The 12,713-nt window shown below is 39.8% G+C and overlaps 2 protein-coding genes across 3 annotated transcripts in view; both read left to right on the forward strand.

The window, feature by feature from the left end:
* Positions 1-10,539, forward strand: part of LOC144058728 (uncharacterized) — a 55,409-nt gene extending 44,870 nt beyond the window's left edge. For both annotated transcript variants that reach the window (XM_077577193.1, XM_077577194.1), the window contains 4 exons: positions 4,695-4,946; positions 7,220-8,250; positions 9,649-9,692; positions 9,859-10,539. In XM_077577193.1, the coding sequence (XP_077433319.1) occupies positions 4,695-4,946; positions 7,220-8,250; positions 9,649-9,681 (1,316 nt within the window). In that variant the 3' untranslated portion in view covers positions 9,682-9,692; positions 9,859-10,539. The remainder of the gene's footprint in view (positions 1-4,694; positions 4,947-7,219; positions 8,251-9,648; positions 9,693-9,858) is intronic.
* Positions 10,540-10,612: 73 nt separating this feature from the next.
* The window catches only part of LOC144058729 (uncharacterized), a 3,400-nt gene continuing 1,299 nt past the window's right edge, over positions 10,613-12,713 (forward strand). The window contains exons 1-2 of the mRNA XM_077577196.1: positions 10,613-10,756; positions 10,854-12,713. The exon at positions 10,854-12,713 is cut by the window's right edge and continues 1,299 nt beyond it. Coding sequence (XP_077433322.1) covers positions 10,880-11,509 — 630 coding nt within the window. The 5' untranslated portion in view covers positions 10,613-10,756; positions 10,854-10,879 and the 3' untranslated portion in view covers positions 11,510-12,713. The remainder of the gene's footprint in view (positions 10,757-10,853) is intronic.

The following is a 12,713-nucleotide window of genomic DNA, read 5'->3' on the forward strand; positions in this document are numbered from 1 at the left end:
GCTGCTCCGCGCTGTTTGCTGTGTTTGGTCATGTGACACTATCAAGCTGAGCCCGTAGGCGGTGCGATGTCATTTTCAGTCTACAGCAAATGGAAAAATGGCAGCCCTATGAGATGGATAAAAATAGGTGGATTTTGCTGTTGAATTAATCTTACATTCCATTATTCTTTAGACTAGTGGCACCGCATAGAACATATGAATGTTAAGAATTACTTTTTTTTTTTACTTGACTTCCCTTTTAATATCAATCTTTAAAAAAAAAATTCCACTGAAGCATTTTGTTGATACAATATCTCCGCTCTATTTGTGGCGGCCGTGGCTCAGGGTGTAGGGACGGTCGTTCACTAACTAGAAGGTCGTCTGTTCGATCCACGCTCTCCCCAAGTCATGTGTCGTTGTGTCCTTGGGCAGTGCTACTAACACTGGTGTATGGAAGGTGCAAATATTTGGTGGTGGTCGGAGGGGCCGTAGGGCAGCTGTGGCTACTTAAGCTTACCGCCACCACAGTGTCAATGTGTGAGTGTACAAATAATGCAACCACTGTGGAGCATCTTTGAGTATCTGATTAGATAAAAAAGCGCTATATAAATCCAATGCATTATTATTATTATTTCAAATGTTTAGCATTGGCGATCATTTTCTCAGCACTTTTATATCAAAATCACTTCACAAAACCAAGCGCAAATTCTTTTGCTGTGTGGTTAAGGTTGTATTTAAATTTAACTATTTGTCTCAATTCCTTTTTTTATTATTATTATTATTATTATTATTACTAAAAGGCAAACAGGCTGTTAGGGATGTAACGATACATTGGAAATCTACGCAATGTTAACTGTTATGCAGTTTTTCATTTTTTCTTGCCGGACCCTTTTTGGGGAGGGGACATGTTTTGCGGATATCTGGTATTGTTTGGCGGGTATTTGTAGACGCCAGTGAAAACTTGGGCCCTATTCACATGGAGGCAAAACCGGCTTCGTTCGACAACAAAAAAATCTCGTAGACACAGAAACGTTTCAAGAACATGCGTGTGTCCAAAAGAAGATGCTGAGGACGTTTAACGGCTGTAATGTATGCCAAGTCTGGAGTGGCGCTGTAGCGCAGCCACAAGGAGTTGACGGAAAGCGTAGAAGAAGAATGAATAGACTTTTGAAGCCGCAAGGCCGCCATATTACTCCTTCCAAGAACCGTTTCTCGGTATACGGCTTTCTACATTTACAGTATAAAAATTGGAGAACATTGGAGACAGTACTTAGTAGAAACAGCATGATTTATGATGTTTTAAATCTGTTAAACATAAGCAGGACTTCAGACATTTTACAACTTGCCTTAAATACATGTATAAATTCTATGCTTAATGGTGTTTACAGGAGGAAACTTACAGCCATTTTCACTGAAGCAATCAATCCCCTTGGCTCCTAGCTGTTTTACTGGATTTTGACTGATTTTGCAAGGCCCACAGAATATTATGTTCTATTGCTATAAAAACATGGAAACGACCAAAAGAACGATTAGTCTCTTCTTTCATCAGAAAAAAAAGTACATTTCTATCTGTTTCTGATTTGCAGCAATTAACATTAGAATATAGCTAAGTTTCATCATTATTCAAAAGTCTGTTTAGAACTGTGGGTAAATCGGCTTGTTTGCAACTTGGCCCTGGTTGATTTCCTATACTCTGGTGCCACCTGCTGGCCGTTTTTGTAATTACTACAATTGCTTCACCCATTCTCTGCAGTTCAGAGGCTTCATCAAAGCCTTTTGTATGCTGTAGCATTAAGAAAAAACATAAAAACGTACAAATACGTCTTTGGGACACAAAAACATTTAAAATATAACATTTATACGTTTTTGGCGCAAATTAGTTAAAGTCAATATTTACATGAAAATACTTAGTGCGGTAATTTTTAAAAACATATTTGCGCTACCCGGAAGAGTCAGAACCAATATTTTGTGTTTCCACACGGACATTCATTGCTGACAGACGGCAGAGCGAAGCTAATTCAAACCTAAACACGGAAATGTGACGCGCCTGATGGTGACCTACTCGATGGACGTCAGTTGCTGGAGGTAACAACAACACAACTTTAAATGACTTTAAAATGGCATGATTACTGTGGAAAAGTAATGAAAAAGAAGGTGCTACGGACGAGGCACGGGTGTCGTAAAGTCGAAACGATGTAGGTCGCTTACAACGTAACTCCTTGTATATGTCTAATCTTTACGTTAACGTATTGTTTATAGAGTAGTCTGCTCGCGAGATGGGAGGAGTAAGATGGCCACCCTGTCGCTTCAACGGCTTGCACGGGCGTGTATGGGGCTATCCAGTAATATATACAGATCAGCGAGACAAACAGGAGAAGTGACAATGGCGGGTGATGCAAAATATTTTCCTGTAAAAGCGTAAGAAAGCTAAGAAGGTTGCGCAAAACGACTACGACACGGCTATCCGCCATTGTTGTTGCCAGACTGGCGGTTCGTGCGCAGTCACGCGAGAATTGGATCATACGCCATCAAACTACAACAATGCGTCGTCATCGAGCTGCGAGTTCTATGCCATCACTAGAGTATCCTGCATATGCTGTCCACATTGGAACGTGCGCGTTTTGAAATCTTTTCACTCTTATTAGTCCAGTAGAGGGCTTCATTGTTACATTTGCTGAACAGACATCTCTGTCATATGATTTAATTTGTTTTTATTCATGTCAAACAAGCACAGCAATAAAAACATAATAAAGGAAAGAAAAAAAGCACAATATGATTCAAGATGCAAGTTTGAGAAGGGGCAGAAATAAGCAAAACTTTTAATGTTAGCCCCCATTACATAATTTAAACTCAGAGTCTATAAAGAATACATAAGTATTTCAATACATTTTAGAAGATTACAAAGTTTAAGGACAAACCTTCTTGAGAAGAAAAATAGCTATGGTGTTAATTTATTAATTAAAGAAATGTTTCAGTCATAAATGGTCAAATAAAAAGGCTTTGAAGAGGGGAAAATTTTGGATATGGTATATATATATATATTTTTTTAAAGGAAAACAACCAACATTTTATTATTAGGGCCATATCGCCCAGCCTGAAGTTGTTTGTGGTCTGCTGACTTTGCCAATATAAGCTCATGAGGTCTATCATTAGTATCATTGGTGATTGATTTTATGTTCAAAAATGTAATTTTTTGGAGCACAGGTCTGTGTTTTGCATTAATGATTACATGTTAGAGCAGGGATGGGCATGATGAGTCCTGCATGTTTTGGATGTTTCCCTTCTCCAGCATACCTGATCAGCTCATCAGCAAGCTCTGCATAAGCCTGTTAACGTCCTGTTGATTGCAATCAACTTGTGTTGGAAAAGGGAAACCTCCAAAACCTGCAGGACCCCGGCCATCGAGGACCGAGTTTACCCACCTCTGTGTTAGAGGGATTTTCACTTCAAAAGTAAAGATGTACAGTGTTCCCATGTTTTCCGCTGGGGTTAGGTTCCAAAAAATATCCGCAACAAATAAAATCTGCGAATTAGTTCGCTTTATGTTTTACATTTATTATAAATGTTTTAAGGCTCTAAAACCCCTCGCCACACAGTTTATACACTCTTCTTATCAAGGCATTTACATTTTCTCACATTTCTCTATTGTTTAAACATTCTCAATGTTCAAGCCTTCATAAGTTTTATAAAATAGGTACATTACTGTAAAAAAAAGTGCATGCAAAATTGCACTTAAAAAAAGCTACAAAACAGTGAGGCCGCGAAAGCTGAACCACGCTATAGCGAGGGAATACTGTACATCATAACTGAACTGTTAAGTGTTTTTCCTCACTAACCAAATCACTTACAGAGAACCTGACAGCTTGGTAAATAGATGGTAAGAAATGAGATTTAGCTTCTACCCTTTGTCATCTCATTTACCAACCACTATAGTTTATTTTCCTTCCATGCCTTGTATCCTTTCTGTTTGCATGTGGTGTTTGTACTGTGAAATCTGTTGTCACTGAAATTATATTCAGGTTTGGAAAGTATATTCTTGAATCGGAAAATTGATACAAGCAAATTTCAGCTCTACTGCTTGTTTCTCTTCTCATTCAACTTTTTATTAGTTTCAGTTGGACGTTGCCCCACATATCATACAAACCAAATAATTTAAAGTTACTACAGTGCAATTATAGATTTAATGGGGAAAGCAAAACCGTGTTTCCATCACTTTCTTTCAGGTCTAAATAATGTTTTGGCAATGTTAAAGTTAGTTTAAACAAATCAAATTATTTGCCATTTGGCTGTGCCTTCCAAAACTGATAAATGCTAATGTTTCAATTAATTTTTACCAATCTAGTTATCTTGGTATATTATTTATCAATTTCTTTGAAGGCTTTTGTGCCTTCAACTAATAAATTTTTACAGGACGGGAAAAGTTGGATGGAAACAAGATACTTTGTTTTTTACAAGGCTACTTTCCAAATGACTATAACATTTGATCTTAAAAGCTAAGTTTTTAGTTTTTTAAATTAGCTTTATTCATTGGCTTACAGGTATTATTGAAACCAGCATGTCCAGATTTCGACGATTAAACTAGCCACCCCGTTTCTTTCAGTGAGGCTGTTTGGCAGATTCCTTGAGAAATCATTTCAAATAGTGATAAAATATGCTAGAAATGTGTGCTCATTTAGAGTATTCTGCTGCCTAATACCCTTGTTTTTGTGTTGTAGAATATGAAGAGGAACCAGCGGAAGAAGCCAGTGAAGTAGCAGCTGTTGACAGTGAGTCAGAGACTGTAGTGGAAGTTAAGGAAATAATTGTCGAGAGTGCTGAGGTTGTTGCTGAGATGTCAGAAGAGGTTGCAGTGGTCGTACAGCAAGTGGAGGTCATTGCAGACAAAGCGATCAAAGTGGCCGAAGTTGTTGAGGAGACTGCACATGCCGTCACAGAACAAGTCCCCACTGAGGACCCTGAAAGTAATGGTATGACTTCCTCACTTAAGGAGGCCACAGCTACCTCTGAGGCCTAAGGTCTCATCAAATTCACAGGGGGACACACATTCTCACAGAAGTTAGGCTTAATGGCTGCTAAAAGGTTGTAGTGTTGTGAAAAAATTAATAAACAGTACATCTGGAGAGTATTCACAGCGCTTCACTTTCTTCATTTTGTTAGTCTTATTCTTTAATGGAATAAAGAAAACTTTTTTTGTTACATTACTATGTCTGCTTTGCTTAAGTATAAAGTTTAATAAACAGGCAAGGAGGGAAGACAAGAGGTTTAAATTCTTTTTACTCGTGAGAACCAGACAAAGGTGTACTCCGTTACAATCTCCTTTCCGCTCTGAAGGACATTCTGCCCAGGCCTCTTTTTATTGGGTATTCACTTGTTACATAGCGGTTGCTGTTCTAAAGTGGGAAGGGAAACACACAGCGGCAACCTTCAAGGATATGAGTCATTATACAGATAATAATACAAACGTGTATTTTTTTGGCGCTGAAGGTTTCAACAGTTTAACAGTTCATTCGCAGTGTTTCAGCTGCTATCTTGTAATAAGGCACAGTTCCTGTTTTCCAGCTGCAGGAGCAGCATAAGCATAACTTATGTACATTTATTCTAACGCACTCTGAGATACACTTGGAGAACTGAGGCACCCTACACAGGGCCTATTACGTCACAACAGTAACCGGAAACAGCACAGATGTGCGACTTACGGAAGTCCCACCTCCATGTAGTATAAACTACACAAGTCCTGAATTTTTCCCATTTTTTTCCCCAGCATGTAAAACTGGTGTTAAGTGCTCGTTTTATATGTTTGCTAGTTTTTTATTTTTAATTATTGTTATATTACTATTATCATTTATGTTCAAATTGAACATTGAAATACGAAAAAGTATTTATGGATGAATTTCTAATTCTCTTTTACAGGGTCGTGAAAGAATTTTGAAATAAAATGTGGAAAAAGTGAAGCACTGTGAATACTTTGTGAATGGACCGTGTAACCATTCATCCATTATCTGTACCGCTTATCCTTACCCCAGAGATAGGTATCATCTAATTATTGAAGTGTGTTAAAACAGTGAATCCCTAGTTCTCTGCCTAAAAATGGCTATTTTTTTAAGTGTAAATAATGCTGAATGATAATGGCAAATACAGTAATAATAATAAAAGACACCTACTGTACAGATCCAATGACTTAAAGCTGTAGGATGTAAGCTTAGTTGCAGTTATTGGTGAAATAAATGTGATCACATGAAATGCAAGCATTGAAGTAGTTTTACCTTGCAAGGTAAAAAACATAATTGTATTGTTTTTTTGCTGTGTATTTACCCGCCAAAAGTGTGTTTCTTTACTTGTCAATACAATTAATGCAATTACTGCAACTATTTTCCCCTGAACTAAAGTCTCAATGTTGTGTTCAATTCAACCTTTCAATATGTGACCATATTTATTTTTGCATATGCTAGGGATGTAAGGATATCCAAACATCACGATACGATATATAACGATGTGAAGGTCACAATACGATAATTATCACGATATTGTGGGGATGTTGGCGATATACAAAAAGGTCCCTATATTGTAAAAAATTTAGCTCATATGGAAAAAAACACAATACAGAATTGTGCATTTGTACATAACAGCAATGCATATAAACGACCTACAATCTCTAATAACACTTAATATTGATGCACTTACTTGCTAATGCACGCACACATTGAGTTCCTCCACATTTTGACTCTGTTCACAAGCATATTATGTTCCCCTTCATCTGACCATTAGCGTGGGTTTTATATTTAGAAGGGCTAAAAATGGCCTTGTGAAAATTTAACTGCACAAAAAAACCTAGCCACCAGAGGCTGCTAGAACTGCACAAATGGAAGTCAACCTGACTTTTTTTTTTAACAGATGTGCTTTTTTTAATATCGCGACATGACGATGATATTGTGGCAGTTGTGATTGTGATATCACAATATTGCCGTTATCATTACATCCCTATAAGCTGCATCATGAGCACTGTGAACAGTTATCTATAATTGAGCCATGAAATAAAGCTGCCATCCAATTAAGGATTACTACTTCTGTCCAAATTTGTCCAAATTTATTTACTTACGTTTTCATGATGGTGTTGTGTCCAAGGGCGTCAGAGGTAGCTAGGGTCAAAATTTAGATTGCAGAATAAAATGTTGTCCATTGAAGGTTTCAGTTCAAACTTGAGCATCATTGATCGTTGGGATGGCTGGACTTTATTTTGCAGTGGTGCTGACAGCTTCACCTATGCAGGAGATAACTGAAGTAGATCATGAAATGGTGGCTGCTGCTGAAATTGTTGATGAAGCAGCAGTCAAAGATGTACTGCTGCCCCCAGATGTAATGGAATCTGTTGAGACGGCATCAGCAATGGTGGATGAGGAGGCAGCCCCAACACCAGTGGAGGCTGTATTGGCAGTTAAAAAAGCTTCAACACAAGTGGTCGAGGAGGTCCATACCCCATTAGAGTCTGCACAAGTGGTTGAGGAGGCCCCAACACCATTGGGGGTTGCACTCGAAGTTGATGAGGCGCCAATACATGGAGAAGTCACACCCGCAGCAGAGGAATCCTTAACACCAGAGGATTTCACACTGGTAGTTGAAGAGTCCTCAATGCAAGTAGAGGTTGTATCAGCAGTAGAGGAGTCGCAAGTGGTTGAGGAAGTGCACACGCCTGTAGCGGCTGAGGAGACCTTCGTGTTTGTTGAGGCTGCACCAGTAGTTGAGGAGACCCCACAGCTTATAATAATGGCACATGCTCATGAGGATGATCCATTACTGATAAAGGATGTACCAGTGGTTGAAGAGGCTTCAGCATCTGTAGAGTGTTTACCAGCAACTGAAGATGTTCTGCCCCCAACTGTACCTGCACAAGTGGTTGAAGAGGCCCCAAACACTGTAGTGGCAGAAGAAGCTTTGCCACAAGTGGATTCTACCCCAGCAATTGAAGAAACTACATCTGTGGTTCAGGAATCCCCTACAATAGTACAGGCGTCACCAGTAGACGAAGAGACGACGGAACCACTTACAGATGAAACCGCAGTTGAGGAGGTTGCTCTACCAGAAGTACCAAGTGTTGACTTGGATACCTCCATGGTAGAAGTAGTAACACCATCTCTAGGGGAGGCTCTAGAAAAAAATCCCAAGCAAGAGTACATAGTTGTGGTTTTGGAAGGAACACATAAGCCAGATAGGTCTCCCAAAGTGCTAGGAGTGGCCCCAATGAGTGGAAGAATCATCCCAGCACCAGAAGATGAGGTACACAAGTTTGTATAGCATTGACCATTCATATTTGATGAAGTGCAGTAAGTTTGAAATTGTTTGACGTCACTCAATCAGAAAAAAGGGGGGCGGGGTGTTCTGGCACTGAAATGTGCTTACATGGTCTAAAGTATTGAGGCACTTCAAGTGGTTTGACTAGGTTTCCTATTCTACCCTGAATTTTTATCATTCAGCACACTTTTGTACAATTTCAAGAGTCTAGCATTGAGAGAAATTTTAAGGAGAGCACCATAAGCTGTTCCATCATGTGATTTACTTGCACCACAGTGCATAATGCAGTTCACACAGAGTTCCCACCTCAACCCAATGAAACACCTCTGTGATTAACTAATATGAAGATGCCATTAGTGTTAACTTCGTCAACGAAAACTAAACAAAAATAATTTCGTCAACGCACATTTTTCATCGGACTAAAACTAGACTAGACTAAAACCCTCATTAATAAACTATAACTGGGACTACTAAATCAGTATACATTTTCGTCTCGACGAAAATGTATACTAATGTAAAATCTTGTCTATACTAATTTGTCACGTAACAGGCCTATAGGGAAACACCCCCTTTCAAATCTGCAGCTAGAGAGTGCAACATGCAAAAACACATGGGACAGACAGAAGGTGCATTCACGATGAAAGAGTAAGAAAAAAAAAAGTAAATTTTACAGTAGTCATAACATAACATTAATCCAACAGCTATAACGTTCCAACAATAATGTTAATCCGACAGCTAACTAATGGCTAATTTACTAGCTCATAGCAAGGAGCCATAGTAGCCACTTATTGATATACTGTAATTGTGTGTCAAGTTGTTTTTTATCAAAAAGGTGAGAGAAAATTTTAAGTGAAATAGTTTTAGATCTGAAATGTTCAACATAATCTGCTGACAAAAAAATATACAGGGGTAAAATGATTGTCCTGATTAAAACCAGACTAAAACTTTGACAGTTTTTGTTGACTAAAACTAGACAAAGAAAATTGTGTTTTCTTGGACTAAAATAAAGACTAAAATGCTAGATTTATAGTTGACTAAAAATGGACTAAATAAAACTGGATGAGGTTGTCTCTGATAAAAACTAACAAGCGTGATTGGAACCAGACTAAAACTGAGACTAAATTTAAAAATTGCGGATAAAATTAACACTAGATGCCATTATCCAGTGTTGGTGTGCAATCTCCCAAATTCTGGATCATTGCGCAACAAACGCAAATCCTACAGATCTCACCAGTTATGAGAAGCTAGTTGCAGAGAGAGAATCAGTAACAGATTTAAGTACATTCTGATGTGTGCCAGTAATTTTCTACTTGTGTCACAGATGCATATTTTGGTCTGAGGTTAATGAAAATGAATGCTGATGTTCAAATTCTATTCACTCAGGATAAACGACTTCTTAGGATCCAAATGCAGTAAATTCAACTAAGGTACTGCACTTCTAAAAATTTGCTACCACAAATACAGTACAGTAATGTATATATTGTGAACATTATGTAATTGGAATTTAACTTTTTTCACTAAGATAAAAAAACAATGTGATTTAAATTGATACAGTTTGGATACTATTAATTATCTTTCTGTCCTTCATCACAGTAAACTGTTCCAGAACGATGGCCCCTGTGTAGCAGAAGAAGAATGTGCCTTTGTCAACCTTTTCCTTTAACAAATTCACAAGTGTGATAAGGGTTTACTAGATTACCAATGTGAAGAATACAGTATGTGCAATAGTGATTATTATATTATTAAAATGTACACAGGTAAAAAAACAACAAAAAAAACTCAATGGTCACTTGAAAATTTAACAAATTAAAAAAAGTCAACTCTGTCCACCCAAAAAAATAAAAAACCTTGAGTGCAATGAAATATCAAAATTGGCTAGATATTCTGGAACAAAATATGTGAGAAAACTTGGTCTCAGCTGCAGGTCATGGATCCTCAAGATCAGCCAGGGAATGGGATACATGACTTAAAACACAGCCAAAAAGACCCAAGAATATCAAAGAGGAAGACTTTGGTTCTGAAAGTGCTTATCTAGAGCTTATTCAATATCTATGGAAAGAGCTGAAACAGATGGTCTGGAGAAGGCACCCTTCAAACCAGAAAATTCTTTTTTTTTTTTTTTTTTTTTTGGGGAAATCTCAGTATTGATCATTTGAAATGTCATCATCATTGTTCTCCCTTTTTTTTTTTATGTGTGTTTGTGCGTGCGTGCGTGTGTGTGTGCGTGCGTGCGTGCGTGCGTGCGTGAGAAAGAAAAAAATAAAAAATTAGAATTCCCATACCGTTCACCTAAACCGAACACTTCAAAATCCAGCCAGAGTCGTGGGGCCGCCAGGAGACCCGAAGGGGGACCAAAGAAAAGAAAGAAAAGCGAAGCCCAGCACCGACCAGACACCACCCACCGGGCCACTAACCTTCACCAACCCCAGAGACATCTAAACTCCAACAAATCAGGGAAACCTCAAGGGCCCAAAGGAAAAACTGAGGAAAGGTAGAAAGGACAGACGAAGCAGAGTGAGATCCACAGACACCAGCCTCCACCGAATCAATGACCTGAGGGAGAACAAATTGTGTCTGAATCTCGATAGATGCTGGTGTGGTGGATCTAGCATGCATGAAAATCTCCACCAAAGAGGGGAGCCGTCGACCCCCGCCAGGACAGAGCAAGCGCAACACCTCAGGGCCCCCCAGGCCGCGGCCGCGCCAAAGGACGACCCCCGGGCCCCGCAGGGGCCACCGGCCGGAGAGCAAACCCCGGAGCAGGAGCGCCCCCCACCCCAACGCGGCCCGCGCCCCCAACCCAACGCAGCAGGACGGGGCACTGCAGGCCCACCAGGCACCCCACCGGCCCACAACCCCCGCTCCCCCCACGACCCCCCCCCCCCCCCCCCGCCACCCACCCCAACCCAGCCCCAACCGCCCCCAGGTCCCCAAATCCCCAGACACCCTCCCCACCCCAGCACCCCCACCACCACCCCCCACCAACCAAGCCGCCCCCACCCCCACCAACCGACAGCCCCCCAGTCCCCGACCCCAGACCCCGGGGACACACCGCACCCAGGCATCTGCGCCGAAGAGGGGGCCGGGCAGCGGAGCAGAGAGGGCACCCGCGCCCACCCCACCACGCGGAGGGACGGAACACCAGGGGCAGAAGGGGAGATGGGGGCACCGGAGGACGGGCGGCACCCCCGCACACGGACAGGCGACCGCAGCACTGCTCCATACTGCGGCCTGCCCCAACTGATGCCCCCCCGCCCTTCCCAGTTGTGTGGTGCATTAAAATTTGGAGGGGAGCTGCAGGGCGGAGACGGTGTCTCCACCCCACCCCACTCCCCCCCAAAGTGTGTTATGTGCCCTAAAAATGTATTGTGCAAAACTAGTGCAGTGAGTTAAGAGGAGCGACCAGCTGGGCCCCCCCCCAACCGGGCGGGGGGAAGGGGGAGAAACCAGAAAATTCTGATGGTGTTTGCTAATGTGAAGAATGCACAAGTTTCCTTGACATTTTTTTGTCTGGGTTTGTGGAGTTTGTTACTTTTTTTTTAAACTCACGACTGCAAACTCCAAAACTGCCCAAATTAAAAAGAAATAAATCACTAAATAAATTTTAAAAAAAAAAGAATAAAAGTGAAAAAAAAATATAGTTAAAAATAAATACAAAAAATATATATAAATGGAAAAAAAAAATACATAAATAAAAGTAAAAATAAATACAAAATCAAAAAACAATATTCAAAAAATATAACACATGTTAAAATAAATACAAATATAAATATATAAATAGAGTTAAATATCAATCAATCAATAAATAAAAACGCTCTGCTCTCACATTTATTCATTTCATGCTGCAGAGGCTCTGTCAAGTAAAAATGTTATTCAAATTAGGGGGCGGTCCTAAACATGTCTTGGGTTGGACTCTGCTGTTGCAAATTGCCTAGAGTGAGCGGGTTAGCGAACAAGGAAGTCTCACTGGCTTGCATGGAGAGCTCCAGCAATGGACGACTACTTTTCCACTGGTACCACAACTTGGGACTTGAGTACCCCCCCCTCATTTGAATAACATTTTGACCTGACGGAGCGTCTGCACCCTGAAATAAATGTGAGAGCAGAGCTTTTTTATTTGATTGATATTTAATTATATTTATATATTTATTTTTGTATTAATTTCAACATTTATTTTTATATGAATTTGTATTTTGAATTTATTTATGTATATATGTATGTGTGTGTGTGGAAATATATGTGTGTGTGTGTATATATATATATGTGTGTGTGTGTATATGTATATGTGTGTGTGTGTGTGTGTGTATATATGTATATATGTGTGTGTGTGTATATATATATATATATGTGTGTGTATATATATGTGTGTGTATATATGTGTGTATTTATGTGTGTATTTATGTACAGTATATATGTGTGTGTGTATATATATGTGTATGTGTATATAC

The sequence above is a fragment of the Vanacampus margaritifer genome, chromosome 10 (assembly GCF_051991255.1).
Source record: "Vanacampus margaritifer isolate UIUO_Vmar chromosome 10, RoL_Vmar_1.0, whole genome shotgun sequence".
NCBI classification, from domain to species: domain Eukaryota; kingdom Metazoa; phylum Chordata; class Actinopteri; order Syngnathiformes; family Syngnathidae; genus Vanacampus; species Vanacampus margaritifer.